The sequence below is a fragment of the Fundulus heteroclitus genome, unplaced genomic scaffold, assembly GCF_011125445.2.
Source record: "Fundulus heteroclitus isolate FHET01 unplaced genomic scaffold, MU-UCD_Fhet_4.1 scaffold_365, whole genome shotgun sequence".
Taxonomy (NCBI): Eukaryota; Metazoa; Chordata; class Actinopteri; order Cyprinodontiformes; family Fundulidae; genus Fundulus; species Fundulus heteroclitus.
In genome coordinates, this window is record NW_023396776.1 from 68,093 (window position 1) to 90,995 (window position 22,903).

A 22,903-nucleotide genomic window follows, 5' to 3' on the forward strand; every position below is an offset into this window, starting at 1 on the left:
AAGAGGTTTTCATCCATTTCCCATGGATTCCACAATACTCAACATTGTACAGAGCAAACCAGTACTTATTTACAGATTTTTGCCAGTGATAAAGGTGTTTTTGTAGAAAGACAAAAACTGTGAAACCTACCAGCTAGAAGACATTGATAGTACTGAACCAGATCTGAGGCCAACACCAGGGGGTGGTTGGAGTTAAAAGGTGGCTGCAACTCGTTCCACTGTGGAGTCCTATGCAAGAAGTGCAATAACCCAAAATTAAACCATATAATCAATCATATCACAGCAAACTGTGGAAGAGACAGTGGTTGAGCTGTTACCTGGCTAATGTCCAGCATGCTCTGGGAGAGGTGCTCAGCTCCAATGGAGTCTCGTCGCTAATCTTTTGTGCAGTGCTAATTGGCCGAGGCTCCAGGACATGCTCCACCACGTTACCGTAGCAACTGATTATGTACAATGAGTCCACAACCGACTGCCGGGATTGATCTGTGACAAAGTTGTGAAGCAAGGCAATGAAGAACACATAGCAGACATGTCGATTTCAATTTCTGGTCAGACTGTGGACATCTGAAAATCTACTGTACACCTTGTACCTGATTCCAATCATACCTTTTTCTCTTTTCAAGTTTGGATTTGTGATGAACCAGGAGCGGGAGGAAGCAAAGATGGCAGCAACGCAGAACTCTCCTCCACTGGATTTGCTCGGAGAGATCTGGGGGGGTGGTTTAGCTTTGCTTCAAGAGGAAAAAGGGATTTAAAATTTAGCCAAGACAATGGAAATCTCAATTATCATGATTGCAAGATAGTTTTCATTGCAGTAAATCATTACAACCTAAAAATGCTAAAAGGAGTTTCATTTGGAATTGAACAAAAGTTGTAATAAACTCTGTTCTCCTTTTTATCCCCACTTGGGCCCTTTGAAACCTTTAAATACAACAGATTATGACCCCAAGTTGCACCAAAATATCCCAAAATGTCCATTTGCTGTTAGGCATTGTTTACTTAAGTCCAGTAACCATATTTTATTTCTGTGGACTATCAAAACAAAGTGGGTACTAAAGTTTGCCCTGGGGGGCTAAAGTTGAAGCATGGTTAGTATGAAACATTGTGCTGGAGAAAAAAAAAATAAGATCCACTGTTTTCCTTAGCTCCTTCATTCTCTTTGTTCTCTAATGTTATCTAACAAACCTATGAGTCCTTTGTAGAAACATTTATATTAATATTAAATTACACCCAGGTGGATTAATTAACTGGCTTTTGAAGGAATTGGTTGGACTGGGTTTTATTAAGTATACAAGAGTAAAATGGGCTGAATACAAATACACACATTGCTTTTGTTAAAAAAAAAATACCTTTAATTATTTTACTTCCAATTAACAGTTCTGCAATACTTTCATCACAAGAAATATGTGCAGAAAATATTGAATATTGTGTTTGTAAATTGTAAATGCACTTTTGCCACAAGCTTTAAAAGCCATCTAGCTTAGCCTAGAGATCTTAACTGCAGGTGGAAAATCTACAAACGTTTCCTTGTCACTAAAGGACCATGCACCTCACTACCTGTCTGAGCTGTGTGGTCTGGCTTACATAGGAAAGAATTTATTAGGGCTTATTGGATTATTCAGCATGTCAAGACTGTTTCAAAGGCCGTGGACTTTCAGCTTTATTGAGACACCCATACAGTTGATATCAGAAAACAGTAGAAAGAACTGGTATTATTGTCTGACCTTAGAGCAAACCTGAACAGTAAAATCTGGTTGCCCAGACTAGAGGTGGACTACTGTCCCACACCCTGAGGTCTGCTTAACTTTTAGCCTTTGGATAGAAGACTATAATGAAAATGATGCACAAACTTCAAAGTCATTCAAGGATTGACAAACACAAATGAGGACATGCATATAAATTAAAGGGTACTATGTGCAGAATGTAATGCCATCTACTGGAATAGGTTATTGTTGCAGACAAATGGTTGCTTTTCCCTTTAAGTCCCATTTTAGGTCTGCATTTCCACAGCAAAAGGCAAATAAAAACTTAATACAACTTCAATTAACCTCTTAAAACCCAACAATTTTAGTCTAAACATGGGCTTTTTGATGCATGAAAATGATCCCTTTCTCTTCAAAAAAATGTTTCTTTCTCCTCACAGATCTGTAAATGAGACTGAAAATTGATAAAACATATATGCCTATTTTCAAGTGTCTAAAACTCTATGTTTGGGCTAAATTTCTCAGATCTTAAGAGCTTAAAGGCCTGTTGAGAACTTTCCAGCCATTCTGACACAGAAAACATGAACTGCTCTATTGACAACTGCACCACCAGCAGAAAATAAATGTAGTTAAAGATCTTTTCAAAAATTCATAAAAAAAAAAAAAACATACACGTGTCCACAAAAAAGACCAGTTAATTTATCTGAATATGTTTTTAGGATCCGTATCTCTTGGGCAGCAGGTTGTGTTTCCATGCATTGCTGCAGTTTAATGTTACTTCTCCTCCAGCCATTGATGTCACATTTCCACACATGCAACACCAAAAACCCTGATTCACAGCAAAACTCAGGCAGCTTTGTCAAACCAAAGATGAGGGCTTTAGAAGTTGAAACAGAGTACTGCACAACTAAACCAGGAACACACTGACTAAAGAGATCAAAGATATGCTGAAAAGCTAGGAAAATCAGCCAGCAACCCTGCGTTAATGTGGAGAGGCCAGCTGACACTTACGTACAAACTATGAGAAACCTTCCCCCAACTCTGCTGGTACCCAATGGTTTTTATTGTAGGTTTGAAAAGCCCAAATTCAGTTCTCTCCCCTGGTCCAATGCAACCTTCAAACAGTCACCTCCCTCGGCTGCCACGCTCCCACCCCGTCTCTTCGAACCCCCCAACATGCATCCACTATCTGTGAAGAGGATGTGCAGCAGCTCTTCCAGAGGCAGGCACCCTGACATTGAGTCACTATCCTGCCTAGAAATCTGTGCAGACCAGCTGGCCCCCATATTCACACAGATCTTCAACAGATCATGGGAGCTATGAGAAGTTCACCCCCCAATTCAAATGCTCGATAATGATCGCTGCTCTTCTCTGTTTTATACCCTGAGTCGCACACATCTATATATACACAGTGAACCTTCACTATAACACGGTTCACCTTTCGCAACTTCGCTGTTTCGCAGATTTTCTTAGTGCCATTTTTTATGCTTTAAAAAAAAAAAAAGATATATGAACGTGCATTGTGTTCTGTGTCCTGATTGGCTAAGGGACTATAGACCAATGTCAACCAATCTCCTCTGTGAATAAATTAATCTTTAGTCTATCGTGGGTTGTTTTTGGAACATAACCCACACGATAAACGAGGGTTGACTATATATATATATATATATATATATATATATATATATATATATATATATATATATATATATATATATACATATATATATATATATATATATATACACATAACAACAACGGAGATAACATTTAATTCTGCAACCTTTTCACTCTGCTCATTGCACCACTGTCTCAATCTGTCTGCTAGTTGTCCATAGTGTAAATATATGTGTTTTCTATACTGCAGACTGTTTCATTTTTATTACTGCATTATTGTATTATTGTATAATTTTATAATTGTATAAGTAAGCAAATCGTGAGTATTATACAACCCAGAGTCAAATTCCTTGTATGTGTACACACACCTGGTAAATAATGCTGATTCACATTTCTTCACAAGCACACATTTTTAGGACAAATATTAGGAATCTAGTGTGAAAGATATGTGTCAGTGTCTACCTGTTGCCCTGACAATCATCAAAAAGCTTTTTCTTTTGTGCTGAAGAGCTTCATGTAAACAAACATCTAAACCTAATAAAAGACGTAATGAAACCTTAAGGTTAAGCATAATGCCTGGAGGTGCACAAAGTGTGCTCAATAGTTAAAGGAACTTTCACAATTCCTGATGCTGAAAGAGCAGTTGCTGGTAAAGCTCTCTTTCTGTGACCTCCTTTCAGACTGTCAGCACCTCATAAATTACTCCCTGGATACAAGGAGATGTTGATGCCTTTGTTTCCCACTGTATGAAAGAGGGATCTGGAAAAAATGAAGTAGTAATGGTAGTCACAGGAAAGACCGCTATACAAGATTTAGGCTTTCATTTATTAGTGCAGGGCCCAGAGGAGAAGGATGAATAACCTAATATCTATAGTAAGCCTTGTCTGTAAAAGGAAGATAGGGAGAGACAGAAAGCTACATTCAGGATATTGCTTTGGCTGACTCTAGTTTGTTCATGTCCTCTCCTTCAGGCGCTTCCTCAGGCCCAGTTTTTCTTCAGTGCGTCCAGAGGACAACACATTTTCCAAACAGGCCAAGATAGCGGGTCTCTAGTTGTAAAATATATAACTTTTGAGGGGCATCTTTTACTTCTAAAAGCCTGTTTCTGTCTTTTAGTCTTTTCAGCTCATTCAGTCCAACATTCCAGTAATCTTGGAGCAAAGGACTTAAAAAGAAGTCAGAGAAAAACAAAAAAATATATGGCACTATATGTTTGAATAGCCAAAAAAGGTTAAAAACCCAAAAACATACTACATTAAAATGGAAATAGGTAGAAGTATGTAAAATTGGAAATTAGCAGAGGAAACCCAGGAATCTCTTCTAACAGAAAACCTAAATTTCATATTCATGACTTTGTGGAGAGGTTCTGGACAGAATGTTTTTTTCTTTGGCAATGACTTCAGTTACCGAAAAAAAAGGGCAGTTCCATTTCTTTTATTTCTGGAAAATATGTTAAACCTCAAAGGCTGTGCGGTTCACCGGTTTCAATAACCCATGGTACACAAATCTTACTGGAGTCAGTTCACATCGCTTTTCAAGGCTGAGCAGGTCAAGCCTAAGAATTATTCCACATATGGATTTATAATTTGGTCTGGACAATATTCTACAATGATCAGAAGATGTAAATTCTTACGATTTAAACTAAAATAAAGCTTGTTCTTCTTAAACAAAGCTTGACAAACTGACTAGCAAAGACCAATAAATACAAAAACTGTATAGAGTGCTAGAGCTCAGAGTTTGGAGCAATTCAAGATATACTGACCAATACGCAACCACATATAGTGTGTATATACATAAATAATCACACAATGTATATACTTAGAAGTCTCAAACAGCAGGCTATAGCGCTGGCTCCCCACTGTGGTTTCATAGCCTCTTTGAAGAGGCTTCAGCTAGCACCAAGCCTGCCAACAGGAGTGAAGATCACAGCTTGGTTCCTTTCTCATCTGGGTATAGTGACCACTAAAATGCATTCATCTGCATTTTAAATCATATGTTTGCTCTTGATCTCACTGGAAGTGGCTGAAACGTGTTGAGGTTTCCGCCCTTGTGACTAAAAAGTGCAGCTCCAGGGCTTAATTCTGCTGTTTGTATGGAACAAACGCTTTATGAAGTAGGCCACTGGTGCGGTAATGGGTAAGCGAACAGCTCAAAGTTACAAAAATGTAACCCAATATCAGTAAATTAGGAACATAAATATATACTAAGAGTGAACTGGGGGCAGAAGGAACCAGATGTTTCTAAACAACATCTTTCTGTTCTCCCCCTTTCCTTTTGTAACATGGACTTTAAGCAGGGAGGGGAAATCAATTTTTTTCTTTGCAACTTTAATTCACTGCAAAGACTACTCACATGTCATTTCCACTTTTAATTTCACAAATGAGGCCTCTTGACTGAGCTAATAGCTTTTCCTCAAGGGCATAATTCAATCTGCGACATCAACCATCAAAGTCCTTTCACATTACTATGTCCGGAGCTAACGTGAGGCGCCGCTCAGGAGGAGAGGGGGGTGCAGGGCTGCAAGTCCAGTGGCAGCTTCCATTTATTTTCAGAAGCTCCACAATAAACAATTATAACACAGCTTATTTCAGTTAGTCAGCCAGTTATAGAAGAGCTGTATGGCTTTCGCTGGCTTTTTTTTCTGCCCATGTTTAAAAGCTGTCACAAAAGGAGATTGCAACAAGGAATAGACTCAGGGAAAATAAGAGAGCGGGACTCATGTAGAGGACACGTCCTTCAACATAACATTAATTATTTTATTACAGCTCTTGGAGAAAGAAAGGAAGACTTGAGACTCTGCTGAACCTGTAGCACTGATGACAACGGCTAGGGAAACTCAGAGAAGAAAACTGGAAAATGGCCATTAAAAGTTTAAGGACACTTTTCTTGTCCTTTACGTGTTTTTATGTCTAATATATATATATATATATATATATATATATATATATATATATATATATATATATATATAATTTAATGCAGCGAATGCAGTAAATGCAGACAGAGCTCGTGGTTTCCAGATTTCTTTCAAAAACAGCGAATTGGGAAATACATGAAATCCTCAAAAATACTGAAAACTAGAACAAATGGACAATGCATGAGTCACATGCGGGTTACTGAGGGAACAATATTTTTTTAATTTGTTCAAATCTGATCCCAAGGCAGCTTTTTTCAGGATAAAGATTTAAACTGCTAAGGATGTGTACCTTTGAAAATCTATATCCTCCGAGGATCTAGATTAGTTAGATGGTGAATGAAGGCAGTAAGGAAAAAAGTTTCAATTAAAAAGTATGAGTGACTGCCCACAACAAAAGGCGAAACCCAAGACTTGGAGAAGGCACCACATGCTATTCATTTTCTAAAGTGAATGGAGTCAGCAGGGAGGAGCAGGAGAGCAGGGAGCCGGGAAGGGAAAAGTTCACTTCACTAAACCACTCAATCATCTCTCCATAAGTGACTCTGTCATAATGGGGCTTCCTTTAAAAGCTTGTAAGCATCTGATTTCACGAAGCAGTGTTGACAAGAGACTTCGCTTTAGCTCATCCCAAAAAGAAACCTGAAAAGGAAGATATGCTGGTGCTTTTAAAATGTAAAACTGTTAAAGCTGGGAAAGGTAGGCAGTGAAATATGTAACTTCATACTAGTTTAAATAAAAATATATCAGAAATGGATGGTGAAAATGATTCAGAGCTCTAGAACTGTAACGGTCATTACTTTAGTCATCTTTTCTCTCTAATTGTTTTCATTTCATTTTAAATTGAAATGAATGAAATAAAATAATGAAATAAAATGATGCAGATGTATTGGATAAAGAGGCATCAACAATGATTTTTAGACACTAAAGAGATTTACTGATGGACGGCTTTGTGGTATATAAACATACAGTTTAGCACTTTGTTATCCCTTAGTTATCTAGTTATATAGCTAATTATTTTCTCCAATGTGTCAAAGGGATAGCTTAGTTACACTTTTTAAAGCAGGAAAGCTTATGAGTAGTTAGCATCTTACCAGCAGTGGATAACTAAACGTCAGTTTTTAGTCTTGGAGTGTGTGAAATAAATTTCAAAATAAATGCGACTTACAGTCCGGTCCGACTTATATGTTATTTTCCTATTTATAATGCATTTTTTGACTGATCCGACTTATATTCCAGAACGACTTATAGTCTGAAAAATAGGGTATTATTATTATCGTTGTTGTTATTGATTTTAGACTACCTTACTTTTCAAACAGATCCCTTCTGTGAACAAAACCTTTACATTCTGCAGTATGTTTTGCATGGTAAATTGTCACTGTAATCTTTTGTATTCAATACAGGCAAACAGTATTCAAACTGTCAGGGCAAAGAAACTTGCCAACAGCAGATTCTAAATAACTAAAAATATTTAAATTAATGTTTTTCTGTCATATATTTGTGTAGAAACAAGCTTGTATCAGTTTTTCTTGTCTGACTGCTGTGCATCACAGTACCGTATATTTCGGACTGTAACAATCCAGAATATAAATTGCATCTGTCAAAAAATGCATCATAAAGATAAAAAAAACATATATAAGTCAAACTGGACTATAAGTCGCACCAGACTTTACGTAGCATTTATTAAGAAATTTATTTCACACAATCCAAGACTGAAAACTGACATTTAATCTGATGAGGCAATTTATTAAATTACACAGCTACATCCACAGTCGGCTGAATAATATGAAACATACCTGGGAGGTCAAATGGAGCACAAGCCACCAACTCCAACCTGGAAAGTTCTCGTCAGAACATTTCAGCGTAACTGTGCTGAAAGTTGTCAGAATTACGCTGAACTTAGATCGTGAGCGTAACGGTGCTACGTGCTAAGCTAACAGTATGACAAGGATGTTTCAGAGCTCACGTGTGTCAGCAAAGTTGTAAGCCACCATGATAACAGACCTGTAAGCTAGCACTAGCTGTTATTACATTTAAGGGCAGCCCAATAACAAGGCTCTGTCAATAGAGCGTAGCGAACTGCACCACGCAATGCTCCGCTGTGTGAATGCATACGGAAACAGAGAAACAACATACAAACGTGTTCTTTGTTGTCTATAAGTTAATGTTTCAATAAATGTTTAAGTGCTACAGGAACAGCGTATAGTTCTCACAAGCCTTAGAGCACCCTCTTGCAGCTGTAGATGGTAATGTTTACTACTTGGTTCAAGATGGTCAGTAGGATTTACCATTTAAAATTGATACATAAGTCGCACCAGACAATAAGTCGCAGGAATGGCCAAACTATGGAAAAAAGTGCTACTTATAGACCAAAAATACAATAAATGTAAGGGACTGTTGCACTCACCCCTCCCAAGTGATGGTTCTCACAGCCAGAGGGCCCACTGGCCATGCTACAATTGATCACTTTTCTCCCGTTGCTCTAAGCAGCAAAGAGAGAAATCGGAGGATCCGACTGGAGTTCGGATACCCATCATATATGCAAGCAGAATCCAAGCTAAGTGCTAAGTAGTCGTCCACTGGAACCTGTACACAGCCTCGCAAGAAGCCTAAGGAACAACATCTGCCATGCAGGGTTCCCGACACTCAACAGGCCAAACAGAATCCATAGGAGACCAGGGGAAACTTCATCCCAGGCCTGGTTTCCTAAACGATAACACTTTTCCCCTGAGCCAACTGCGTCCTTGCCCCCTGGCTGAAGAAGCAGTTTCACCCTAGAGTAATTCACTGCAACCGGATGCCCCATCACCACAACCAGACAAAGGCAGAGGTTTTGGCAGGGAGTAAGCAGGGAAAGCTTAAGATGCTTTATTCTAATGTGCTTTTACTGTTTTGATGTAAGGTTTAACCTAGTAAAAAGACCTGGAACTTAAAGACTAGTTTCCACTCGCGTTCGTGAAACAAAGCTTTGCTGATGTGTTTGGTTGAGGGTTTTGTTATAACAAACTTTATTTCCAAAAGGGTTTTATACACCAATGGCACATTAATGTTTGTGTTGTTCGGTCCGCTCATTACAACCAAATAGAGCTTAAAAGTCTTTTTAAATTAGCATTGAATCTCCACCAGCATAGAGCTATTAGACTCCAGGATCACTTACTGCTAACACCCTAGAAAAATATAACTATGGTTTGTTTTAAACATAATGCTTGCCCTTGTTCGCTCCGCCATCGTTCAATAATGCTATGAGCATTAGTAGAGCATTAACAGGGAAGATTAATGTTGATTCAATGGTGTTTCGTGTAACTTAACACTCAAACTTAAACTCAAGCTAATGTAAACAATGGCCGCAGGAAGCATCATTTCTAGTCGTTCATCCGCTACAGCGCCCTCTAGCCAAATCGAGTCTTAATTATTTCCTGGAGAAATATTTACATTAATAAAAATCAAGTGTCCTAAAGATTATTAATTTTTACTCAGCAAATTATTCTTTAAAAGTTATTTCTGCCTAACTCAGATTTGCATTGTGAATGGGTTGAAACACATATCAATTGTTGTTCTAATTTAGATACGCTAATTTAACTTCATTCCATAGTCTTTAAGATGAACTTTGGTTCTCTAATTTGGATCAGCTATGAACCAAGATTCACTAAAACATTCTGACTATGGTTTTCGACTATTATTGTTTATTTTGTGTGTGCATAGTTAGCTTCATTTTATCTTCATTTTGCATAGTAGTTTAGTTAAGTTTCAGTAGCCTAGTAGAGAGAATTTGTTGATTGAAATATAGCGTTAATTCAGATAAACAGCATTCCATAGTGGTGTTCTCTAGATGTTCATTTATTTGTGTTAATAAATTCTTGAACTTCAAGAGAAGTTGTCACTCCTTTATTCTATATGTGTGCAGTTTGCTGTTAAAAGATCGCCAGTGCTCAAATCATTCCTTTCAACTATTGTCCTAATATCAACTGTTTGGGCTGATATTCCCCTGACAATACCTAACAAACAGAGAGTTATTTATTAAACATTAAATAACTTAAAAACGTGTGTAATGGCAAAATATCGGCATACAGAGTTGTGAAATTTCCTCACTACCAAATATTGCACAGTCAACTGTAACCAGTATTATAATAAAGTGGAAGTGAGTGGGAATGAAAGCAACTCAGCTACGAAGTGGGAGGCCAGGGCAGCAGATGCTAAGGTGTATCAGAGGTCACCTATTTCTGCAGAGTCAATCCCTACAGAACTCCAAACTCCATGTGGCCTTCAGACTGATTCAAGAACATTGCGTAGAGAATCTCCTGGAATGGGTTTCCATGGCTGAGCAACTCCATCCAAGTCATAAATTACAGAGTGCCATGTAAAGTGTCGGATCCAGTAGTGTAATGCATGCCATCATTCGACTCTACAGCAGTGAAGGTGTGTTCTCTAGAGTGCCAAGTCCTACTTTTTCATTCTAGGAATCTTATGAGCAAGTCTCGGTTTGGCTGTTGCCAGGAGAACAGTACTTGTCTGACTGTATTGTGCCAAGTGTTGGGGTTGACAGAGAGAGGATTATGGTGTGGAGTTGTTTTTTAAGAGAGGCTTGGCTCCTTAGTTCCAGTGAAAGGAACTCTGAATGCTTCAGCATACCAAGAGATTTCGGGCAATTCCTGCTCCCAACTTTGTGGGAACAGTTTAGAGATGCCCCATTCCCCTTCCAACATGATTTTGCACCACCGCACAAGTCAAGGTCCATTAAGACATGGTTGAGAGTTTGGTGCAGGTGACCTTGACTGGCCTGCACAGAGTCCTGATCTCAAGCTGACAGCACACCTTTGGGATGAATTAGATTAGAGACTAAGAGCCAGGCCTTCTTGTCCAACATCAATGTCTGACCTCACAAATGCGCTTCTGGAAGAATGGTAAAAAATTCCCATAAACACACTCCTATACCTTGTGGACAGCCTTCTCAGAAGACCTGAAGCTGTTATAGCCACAATTGGTGTACTAAAATCAAGTTGAACCCTATTGATTAAGAGTGTGATGTCACTTATGTTCATATGTAAGTCAGGGTATGTGAGTGAATATTGTTGACAAAATAGTATACCATCATAATTGTTTTGGCAGTACAACTGCCACAGCATCAACAGAAATACATGTGTGTAATGTCTATTAAAGAATATGGTATTTTAGTAAATCAGCTCAATAAGGAGGTGCAACCACACCACTAAATAATTGCATTAAATCCTATTTTCAAATAAATTGATTTAACAGAGTATCTTATGAACTCAACATTGGAAATAGCTTAAATAGCATAAGTAACAAACAATACAGTAAGTTTTCAAGATTTGAAAAAATATTTTTTTATTGCTGCCACAATAAATCAAAATTTTTAATCAAGATAATTTTTTCCCCCATGATATCAAAAAATATACAACCAATACTGGTCCCTAGACCAATGTATGCACATTGAACTGGAAAAAGGACAGTTTTATTAATGCATAAGTAACACCAGAAAATGTAACATGACTCTCATGCCTATGGTTCTAACCAGAACTGTAGGATTAAGATTTAACATAAATGTTTGAATTAAAAATAACTTATTTGGTTCATCTGCTGCTGTTTGGTGAGGAATTTTGCAAACATAAAATACACATCTCCAAGTAACCCCAAGTAGCCACACAAGACACTGAGAATAACACCACAAAATGAAAAGGCAGAACTGCTGCGTGCAAACACACATCCAATGGAAAAAATGAAACCAAAAGAAAATCTGAACAACATGTGTTTAACACAAAAGCGTCATTCTTGGAAAAACACTGTGGAGGGTCTACACAAAGGCAAGGCACAGAGGAGAAGACAGCAATGCCATTCTCTACAGGGTGGCACAAAGGGGCCACACAGCAGCCAGTCCAGAACTGCTCTGACTTCTCCCCCAAGGGCTAAGATTAGGCATTAAAGGCAGCGAGTAACCTGCGGCAATACAACACGTCTGCATAATACTGAGTGGACAAATATGAGACCGTCTCATAGATACACATACATACATAACACAATATCTATCTATCTATCTATCTATCTGTATATATATATATACACACACACAGATAGATAGATAGATAGATAGATAGATAGATAGATAGATAGATAGATAGATAGATAGATAGATAGATAGATAGATAGATAGATAGATAGATAGATAGATAGATAGATAGATAGATAGATAGATAGATAGTAAAATCTGTACCAATACTTTGCACACAACAAAAAAGGCTATGCAAGGCAACAACATGAACAACAAAATGCAAAAAAAGAGGGGCAAAAAATATGTCTGTTTTGGGATTTTCCCCCTTTGAGTATTGACCATACAAATGGCAGAATGAGTTTCAAAAATCCACATGGCAAATAAAAAAATAAAATCAAAAATAAACACTAAAAGAGATGGGCAAAGGCAGAGAGTATCGCTGCATGCTGCCGATGGCGTCGACGAGGGGAAAAGTAAAACTCACCATGGAGTTTTAATGGCAAAACATCCCGCCCCAAAGAGGTAAGGTCTTCATGAGAGAGGTGTGGCGGGAGGTTAAGAGTGAGGGGACACAGAGATAGACGGAAAAGCCATTATTAAACTGGCACACTTGACCAAACACACTTTTCACATTACACACTTTTTGACATGTCTGATTAAGTGCACAGCACACATGAGCCAGGAAACAGAATGTCTGTGCACTAAGATGGATTTGAAAACCTGCAGGATAGTTTGGGGATTCATCTGCTCAAGCTGCTCTGTAAAGTGTGATAGCGTTTATTTGGCAAACAGAGCATGACCACAGAGTTAGAGGGAATTTCCCCTTTTCCTGACATCTGTCACTTTATTTATTTTCCGGTTATTTTTTCCCTTCACTTGTCAATTTATTAATTAGGTCCATGCACATAATCATATACAATGAATGGCACAGTGTAAATACAGCCAAAAATCAAAGATGAGAAATAAGTTGGACTGGAGAGATAAAGAACGGGTTTGAGGAGTTTACCCAATTTGTATAACAACTGGGGACACCAGTAAAACTAACAGGACTCATGCATTGTTGAGACAACGGCCTGTGTGTTTGCAAGCAGCATCTTTTTTTAGAGCAACTGTATATTTATGGCAGTGCATGGCCTTTTGGAAGATAGGGTGTGGGCAAATGTGTATCCACTGTGATTATGTTAACAAGTACGCAGCGTGTGTGTGTGTATGTAAGTGTGTGTCCAGGAGTCATCCAGAGTTTAGTGTCTTTTTCAGGGTACATGGCTGTCTGTCAGTCTGTGTGTGTGTGTGTGTGTGTGTGTGTGTGTGTGTGTGTGTGTGTGTGTGTGTGGTGTTTACAAGACATCAGGAGTGGGAGTGTGTTCCTGTGTTTATTCTGCAGGGCCAGAGATAGTGACAGAGCTCTGTAAACAGTTTACAGTAAATAAGTCTCTTTCCCTGCAGCAATAAAGATGCAATGAGACTGAACTCTGTCCCTGCGAGACAACCTCCCCAGGTCATGAAAAAAAACTGATTCCCCCAGCCGACCAAAGCACTCTGCAGCACTTCTTTATTTTATCGCTCTCGTCTCATCCGCCTGGGCCCTCCTAGTGATAGCACACAGTGTCCAATTAGTCCTGGTACATGAATATGTAGAAGAATCCTCCTTTGGGAGACCGGCAGCAGCAATATTTGACTCCGTAGTGCAAGTTGACAAATGAACACAGTAGTTGGTTTAACAGAGGCCCCTAGTTAACTACCATTTATCTACCCTACCGCTGAGCCTACTGACCCCACTGGGCCCCCATTTTTGGGTCTCCAACTGAGAAAATGGATAGAAACCAAAGGGAGATATCTACATGCGTGTAGAAACAGGTCAAATGGGCTTTCGGTTTATCCGTCATGAACCAGACAGTCTGAGAACCATTACATTCACTGAAAAGAAAATCTATGATAACTGATTAAACAAAGTTTTAAACTGTAAAGTGAAAAACACATTGGGAGCACCACAGAGTGCGTTTGTTTGACAGGTGCCAACTGGCAGTAAAACCACACATCGGATATGTGTTGTGCTGAAGTGGAAGACAGATCATATTAGACAAGAAGCATTCATTGTTTTGAACAAACAAACGCACGCACGCACGCACGCACGCACGCACGCACGCACGCACGCACGCACGCACGCACGCACGCACACACGCACGCACGCACACACCGTGCACCATCCCCTTTTTTTAGCCCTCAAATACATTTTGTTGTGCACTTGGAGTATCTAGGAATGCAGAAAAATTTAAAATAGTCTGTCCAAGAGCTGCTTAGATATTTGTATACTCTGTTTGGCTCAAACAAACAACAAAAAAGTCGTACGTATATTACTTTCAAATAGCTGTTTAATTCTGATCAACCATGTCCAACCCATCTCTCAAAGGCTTTATCATATATGGATGGTAAAAACTCCCCTGATGGGTATGGCCCTTGATAGAACTATATTTCCCTTTAATCATTTCTGGATTTGATTCCAGATTTTTAATATGTGTTTAATCCATATGCTACTGATTTTATTTTTTTTTTCAAAGAACGCAGGACAAGAAAAGGTAGCGTTGAGAGGCTTATGCCTGGGAATGACTGTTCCTCAATAGAAACCCTTTGTGTTTCTGGATCCCTAACAATACATGCCACTATTGTTTTAGTCTTAAGTTAGGTATCCCTAAGCCTCCTTTATTTTTCCCTGTTTTAAGGATCTTGAGTCTTATTGTTGATCATTAATTTTGCCAAATAATAACAATGTAATTTTTTCTATGGTATTAAATATGGACTGTGGCATAAAAATTGGGAGTGCCTGAAAAAGGAATAGCAATCTTGGTAAGACATTTATCCTAATAAATTCAGTCCTTCCCTGGAGCGAGAGTGGAAGCATATCCCATCTATTCAGGTATTGTTTTATTTATTTATGTTATTAAATTATCATAGTTAGGATATCTTTGGGGTAAGGGATACCTCAAGGTATCTAAACCCTTGTTTAGATTTTTTAAAAGAAGCCATGTTGTCTAACAGGGAGGGCCAATCACCCTCAATCATCATTGCTTCGGATTTGTTTGTATTGACCTTGTATCCAAATACTGTACCATTTCAATCAAGATTGTGGAGTAGAGCGGGTATTAGAGGTAAGTGGGATTCTCTAGAAAAGTTGATGTACAAAAAGTGACAATTTGCGTTGAACGTTTTGATCATCACATATTCCCTGAATCAGAGTGTTAGAGCGAATCAATTCTGCAAATGGTTCTATGCTGACAGCAAGGCGTCCCCATGTCGGGTACCAGGTTCCAAAGAAAAAAAACTCTGAGCAGAACCCGTTCACCGTGACTCTAGATCTGTTTTTTTTTTTTTTTAATAAAAGGCTTGGCCCCATCTAAGAAAAGTATCGTTAAAACCCATTTGTTTTAGGGTCTGTTGTAGGAAATCCAAGCCCACTCGGTCAAATGCTTTCTCAGCATCGAGACTGAGAAGCACTGACGGAACCCCTCTCTTTTGTGCTAACAGCCCTTAAGGCCCTTCTTACGTTATCACTTCCCTATCTTTGTATTATGAATCCTGTTTGGTCTGCTTTTACAAGTTTTCTTATATGCTTTTCTGATAGCAATAATGGAGGTGAGTATTTTTAGATCAACGCAAAGAAGAATAATTGGGCGATGTGCATAATGTTGGGTATTTTTTCATCCTTATAAATAACACTTATTATAGCTTGAAACCATTATACAGGAAGGTCTCCTTCTGTCAGTCCCCAGTAATAGGTCGCGTCATAGAACCAGCTTCCTCTCTACTTAGCTTGTTTAGATTGATTGAATTAAAGAATTGCTTATTTTTTTCCATCTTGATTGGATTTTTTTTCTTCTTTATATAGTTCTTCATAATATTTAGAAAATGCTTTAGTAATATCTTCGGGCTGACTAGATAATCCCCCAGTGACTGGGCATTTTTTCTTGTGGACTACTCTGTTTGACTGTGTTTTATGCAACTGAATAGCTAGTAGTCAGCTTGCTTTATTACCAAATTCATAATACTTCTAGTTAGTAATACATAACGGAAATTCAGCCCTATAGGTTAATCAATCATTCAGTTTTTGCCTATTCTCCTTCGGCATTTCCAATGTTTGGTTCTGTTGGGATTGTTTATGGTCCTTCTCTAGTTCTTTTATGTTGTTTTCTAATTCTGACTGTTCTGCTAATCTCTTCCTTTTTTCCCTTGATCAACGAGCAATAATATTGCCCCTCAGCATACATTTAGCTCCCTCCCATGAGATTGTAGGTGTCACATTATCTTTGTCATTAAACAATCAGCCAACAATTTAAATCAGGTTTGCTGAAGCAGGGGACTCCCTAAAACATGCAGGGCAGTGGGCCAGAGTGCCAGTGTTGGGAAACACTGATCTAACACATAAAATAATACAAACCTTTCTCGCTAAAAAGTAAAGCATGATCCCTGGTTTATTCTGAAATGAGGGGGGAAAAAGACATGAATTCTTCTACATTTTAAATTGTGTAAAAGGAGAGTGAAGCTTTTGTGAGGAATAATCTGTTTTATAACAAAGTAAAAGATATTTCCCTAATTCAGGCAATATCAATACCTGTGTTCCACAACCTGGAGGATTTTACTGTATTTGAGTTCTCATTTTATCCAGAAAGTAGATCAATGTATTTTATTAGCTACACTTTCAAAAAAGGAATGAGAAACAACTAAAATTTGTTTGAGCAGGTCAGGTCTTTGGGAACTTTGAGATCATTAAACGGTCACAAAATCTCTGATTGGTGCATCTGGTCTAGCAGAAATGAAGGGCGGTGTATTTAAGTTTTAACATTCCAGGACAGTATGAAAATATCAAGTCTTTAAAAGGTTAAAAAAATTACTAAAGTCAAATGTAGGGGTACAAAACTACAGAACAAATGATATTCAAACATTGTTTTTCTGCTACAAACCCCAAACCAGTTGTTAGTTGTTTCAAAGCAAAGCAGCAAGATTGCCCATCCTTGGAATTGGACAAAGGCCTGAAGACACTCACACTCCCAGAGAAGAATCCTTCACACACTCAGCTCCTCATAGTGGTCCTAACAGCAGTGCCTGAACCATTAAATCAAGGGAGGGAGGTGAGGTGATTTGCGAAAATGTTTTAGTCTTGCTGCCATGTGGGCGTAGTGTTCTTAAAGCGGCTTTTTAGCTCTGGCCTCAGTCAGGCTGTGGAAGACAATGGGTCAGTGCAGTGCTGGCTCTTAAACACGTATTATTGTAAGCTGAGGGCACATCTGTGACAGGTCACAGGGTCTCATTTGTTCTTTTGCTGTCGTGTTCCTCGTCACCCCGCCTGCACTTGATATGCATTTGCCTTAAAATGTCATCGCTGGGATTTGGTCCACGGTGCTCAGCTGTGCGTGTGACAATCTCTCCATTTAGATTTTCATTTGTCTGTGTTAAATTCAGACGGTGTGTAGATGGGATAAGTGCGCTGGACTTTGTGCAAATCCCACAGCCATCCTTGACTGGCATTTTGACAAGTTAAATCTTTCATTATTGGACTGTGTTGTATGTCCAGTGTCTTGTCAATTCTACTCCGACCAAAAGAAAATCTGCCGACTGAATACGCATTGCTTTGGGTCTTCACTGATCAGTAACCAAGGTTTTGCTAGATGTAACATAAAGCTGAGCTACAGCTAGACACCTCTCCTCCTTCGGAACTCCAAAACAACTGTGAGGACTAGCAGATGCTTGGCAACCTTCCTCCACTGCCTGACACAGCCTCATCTGTGGGGTTATCAGGCGGATGCTGAGCCACATCCGAGTCTACCTCCCTGCTCTGACATGGGGTGAGCACCCAAACTACGTCCAAAGACAAGTGAGCTCTGCGTAAACTTGTGAAGGATTTCTTTGATGTCAGAAACTGAGGACAAACAGCAACATCGCTTGCACACTGGTGGTCTCTAGGACTGCCGCGGCAGCCCAAATGCTCACACAGAAAAGGGGAAAGGTTTCAGCAGCGTGTGTGTTGGTGTGTGTGTCACAGCATAGTGAACTGCACACATGGGCCGGCGTGGAAGGGAATTTAGGTTAAGCAGCTGGTGAGCACCTCTGCTGTCCTGCCAACAGGGATCTACTCATACAGGTGTAAATACAGCTGCTGGACGCTCCTTTCCCTGCCTCACTGTGTCTCTCCTGCTCCCTAACACACACACACACACACACACACACACACACACACACACACACACACACACACACAAAAGAAAAAGAGGGCTCGGCTGCACAGACAGACAGACAGATGGTGCTTGGGTACTCCTGTGCAAGTATAGCGTAAAAGCATATGATATCACCCCCCCACTCTTGGGGCTGAACCTGCTGCCTCGCTCACAGGGAGTGTGTGTCGGTGCAGCCGTGTGCGTACAGGAGCAGGCCGCACAGCTGTGTGTCCTGATGCATTAATGCTGACGTCTCTTTTGGACTGAATGAAGGGATGAAGCTTTAGGGAGGCAGCCTGCCAGGCTTTGATAACGTCTCAGGAAGCCACTACGGCTGTGTGAGGTGTTTCATGACTAGCAGGCTAGGTGGAAGGTGTGAAATGAATGCAGGATTGGAACACAGACAAAAGAGATTGATCATATTTTAAACATAGCTTTAGCAGGAGCTATTAACAACCTGAAAACTCTTTGTGGGGAAATCTGGATCTGATCCCAGGTATCACATCCAGTGCTGAGCAAAGCATTTCTTAATGATTAGTTTCAGAGTCTCTGGCTAAACCTAACAGCAGTGTTATTGTGTACTATCTGTGATTTCTTGTGAGCTTCACGTGCCGAGTCATCAGTCATAGATAAACAGTGAGTAAACATGCCAGTGTTAGCCTAGCATTTAAGCTAACAGTGAAGCATGAAAACTTTGACAGCAGGACAAAGACCCCAGCTCTATGTTCCATGACAGATTTACTTTTGAAAATCAAAGAGAGTAAATAAAAGTGAACGTAGGCCTGTTTTAGGTGAGGCTCATCACAACATTATAGCAGCTTCCTTATCCGACACAAACCCAGCACTGTTGGGCTGTGATTATTTTACTGCATATTAAACCTACTGAAAGTTTAAGAAAATAAATAGCATTGATTTTATTCATTTCAACGGGTAAGGGAATATGACTTGGTATTGACAAATGTTTAAATATATCAGCTATGTTTCACAGACATTTATTTGGACTGAAACATTCATATCAATGTGTATCTCAGCATCTTATAATCTCTTCATCACTACACAAATATAAAACCTCACCATATATTTCATAAAATATACTATATGGCTTAATAATAATAATAAAAAAACTCTTGACTTACATTTCTTTAAACACATTTTATGCAGAAGTGGTAAATTTAGGTCTATTTAAGGTAAGTGCAGAAGACAGTTTATGTTGAACTAAAATGGGGCTTTATCTGGGGTTTATGGTGCACATTTGGACAGAAATGTAAGGCAAAACAGTAGATGCAACTATTAATTAATTAATTTCATTCTTGATCAATTTTTCTAAGAAGGCATGGTAAACAGATATTGGATTTCTAGTTGTTTTTGTCTGAGTTGGTCAGTCATAATCAAGATGTCCAAACGTTAGTCAAACATAATGGGCCAGACTATCTAATTTTGGATAACCTCTCTCTGTTACTTAATTCTTGTTTTGTGAATTAACCTTCATCTTATATATCAAACTATATTTTTACAACTTGGTTTAATTTACAGTAGCATATAGAAATATTTCAATTAAAAACATTGCCCAGCATAGAGGTAAAATACATGAAGAAATGATGTCTGTGCTGGAATTGATGATTTCTTTTTTTCCACTATATGGAAAAGGAACAATTGCTCTCTGTGGATATTAAATAATACAAAAGAAAATGTTTAAAATTTAGCTTGAAATAAACAAGAGCATGATCACTTAACACCAAGCAGAAAAAGACAATGTGTTGTGTGCTGGGACAAAGGATAATTCATGACAATCTTAGAATATGCGGAAAACAACAACAGAACGGTAACTTTAGAACAGAGTTTTACCAAACTTTAACCACATGATACCGTAGAATTTGGACGTTGAAATATTTTAGAAATAATGCCAGGAAGTTACAAAAACAACGCAGAAAATATTCAGATTTTAACTCTAGGTGACAATTATGTCTTTTTTTCATCTTGAATGAAACCCATCCACTTTGTATGGCATCAAATATAACTTGGGAAACCAAATGCAAACCATAGCTATCAGGATCTCATAAACATACAAAGCAGAAACCACAGCACCTCAAACACAATAATTACTTTTGTAGAGCAAATGATTTTTGCAGGCTGGTCTAATGATTTAGAAAAAAAGCCTAATGCTGTTTATGGTGACCTCAGGATCAGGACTCTATTTTCATCCTCAAAGCGTACTTATCAAATATCACAGGAAAATAAATCCCCCACCATCTGTTGGAATCATTATAGCATTTCCCATTCAAACAGGGCATGAAAATGACATTTAAATGAAAAATATTAAAATCTGCCTATATTTGTAGAGCCACCTGTACTGTATGTAAATGCACTTAGCAAAGGCCAGTAGTTGGAGAAGGCCTTAAAACTACATAATTTCAATGTATGGCAAAGATCCAGAGAAGACCAAACGGCAGAGGGAAGTGAAAGCCATCCCAACCAGTTTCAGTAGTGAAAACACACAGGTTTACACAGCGTCCTCCATCATTCTCTGTCAAATACTACTCAAAACCATCCGAAGGTTTGACTCCTTTTCTTATGGTTTGCACATTGTTTTATCAGTCTTGTAAATAGCCCACAGAATGGGTTTCACATGTATGTTGTGCTTCATTAACCTATGCAAAAATAAATGGTAGCCGGAGACAAAAACAAATCACTGAGCATCAGCTGGATGTGCAAGAGGAGAAGCTTTGAAGAACAGAACAATTGCAGAAACAACACAGTGTTTTTACAAAGTCATTACTGGGAAGAAAGCAGAACCTACATGGTAGTGCTGGGATGTAAATCTTCCTTTAGTAAAGCCGGCGTGTACATTTAGCCGAGGCTGTGAGATAGCCATTAAATGCTTTAAAATCAGCTCCCTGGAGACAGCAAGTTTTAAGGTAACAGTATTTTATTACTCAGTAATGCATTAGATCTGGGCTACAGGTATGCATCAATCGATACTTATATTAACTCTCTATATTCACATGCTGAGTAAAAGCAGAGAAAGAAGAAATCTCACAGTGCGAAGCAGATTTTCTTACTTTTATGCTGAGCACACGCCGGCCTGGCAGAATGGATCCTAATGCTGCCAGTGTGGGTTGTAATAATTTACGTTTAAAAACATGTATTTTCTGAGAGCTCCACACACCCTCGGTGTGTTTGATGGTTATCAAACCACAGGTTAAAGCAAACTATTGAGATCAACATTTTCCAGCCAAACCTTAACAAAGCCTCTCACATGACTGGGGACATGATAAGACTGGTGCACAGCGTAAGAAAATCTGCTTGCATTCATATTTGATAAAGCAGGGGGAGTCAAAAGTGAAGCCTGGAGGCCGACTGTGGCCCTCAGAATGATTTTGAGCAGCCAGTTATCACAACTGAAGAATGATGGACGATTGGTCTGCCAGCAGTTTGTTAATGCAGACAAACTGTTAATAAAAATGTTCAAAAAAGGTTAACACTTAGTAACTATGGAAAATCGTTGGTAAATAGGACCACAAACAACCAGTGACTTGAACTTGAAAGCAGACGTGGCCACAGCCATTCATTAAACTGGGCTAAATACAGCGAGTGCTATCCAAGAAGAGTGATCCGTGTCCCATTCCTGTTGCCAAGCATACAGAATGAGCTACATTTATTCTACACTAAGAAAATAACTTTTTTTTTTAATAAAATTTGAGCCCAAAAACTATGCATTCTTTGAATAAGGCAAATGTGCAACACCCTTTTAATGTTTCAGATCTACAATGCTTTACAAAACTCTTTACTACAGCAGTTGGATGACTTTGCTTGTTATATAAAACGTGTAAAGCATGGTGAGTTTGTAGCTGAGCAGGTAAAGTTAAAAAAAAAGTTAAAAATATATACAACTGGCAGGAGCTACAGAATAAAGCTTGTTCTTGCAAATGCTTATCAATAAAGGTTGATTTTCTCAGCAACAATAATAATAAAGACATGTAGAGAAGCTAAACATAAAGCTGAAAGGTTAGAGTTACTACCCTTAGAGTAGGTGGGAATTCATTCACAGAGCAATTCTCAGTAACAAAACCGTTACCTAACAGAAAATGTTTCTGTCGTAATGGAAAAAGAGGAGGAAATGTCTGGAGTTGGGGATCGCTGTGGCTTACCCTGAGGTGACTGTGGAGGTTTGTATCACCTACCCTGTGCGTTTGGTGATGGTCCCCAAAGTCATGGGCTGTTTGATCTGAGCCAGAGGCAGCACCACGGTGAGGCTGGGCAGCGGGGTGAGCCGGGGATTCCCCATGTTGTTGTTGGTGAAGTTGTTGTATGAATCCTGGTTGCTCAGTTTGGCTGCGAAACAGAAAGGCCTCAGATTACAGAACAATTCCAGTTGGCTGGTTGCTGAACAATGACTTTAGACACAGAGATATCAGAGAAATGCTTTTATCCAGTTAAGAGGAGAAAGAAACCTAAAGAG

The 22,903-nt window shown here is 38.9% G+C and overlaps 1 protein-coding gene across 2 annotated transcripts in view; it reads right to left on the reverse strand.

Annotated features, from left to right (window-relative positions):
- LOC118556302 (breast carcinoma-amplified sequence 3-like) overlaps positions 1-22,903 on the reverse strand; it is a gene marked incomplete at its 5' end in the record, with an annotated part of 66,655 nt that overhangs the window by 19,633 nt on the left and 24,119 nt on the right. The window contains 5 exon segments of one of the 2 annotated variants that reach the window (XM_036130606.1): positions 131-228; positions 318-483; positions 607-731; positions 12,723-12,767; positions 22,626-22,776. In XM_036130606.1, coding sequence (XP_035986499.1) covers positions 131-228; positions 318-483; positions 607-731; positions 12,723-12,767; positions 22,626-22,776 — 585 coding nt within the window. 2 annotated transcript variants of the gene reach the window in all.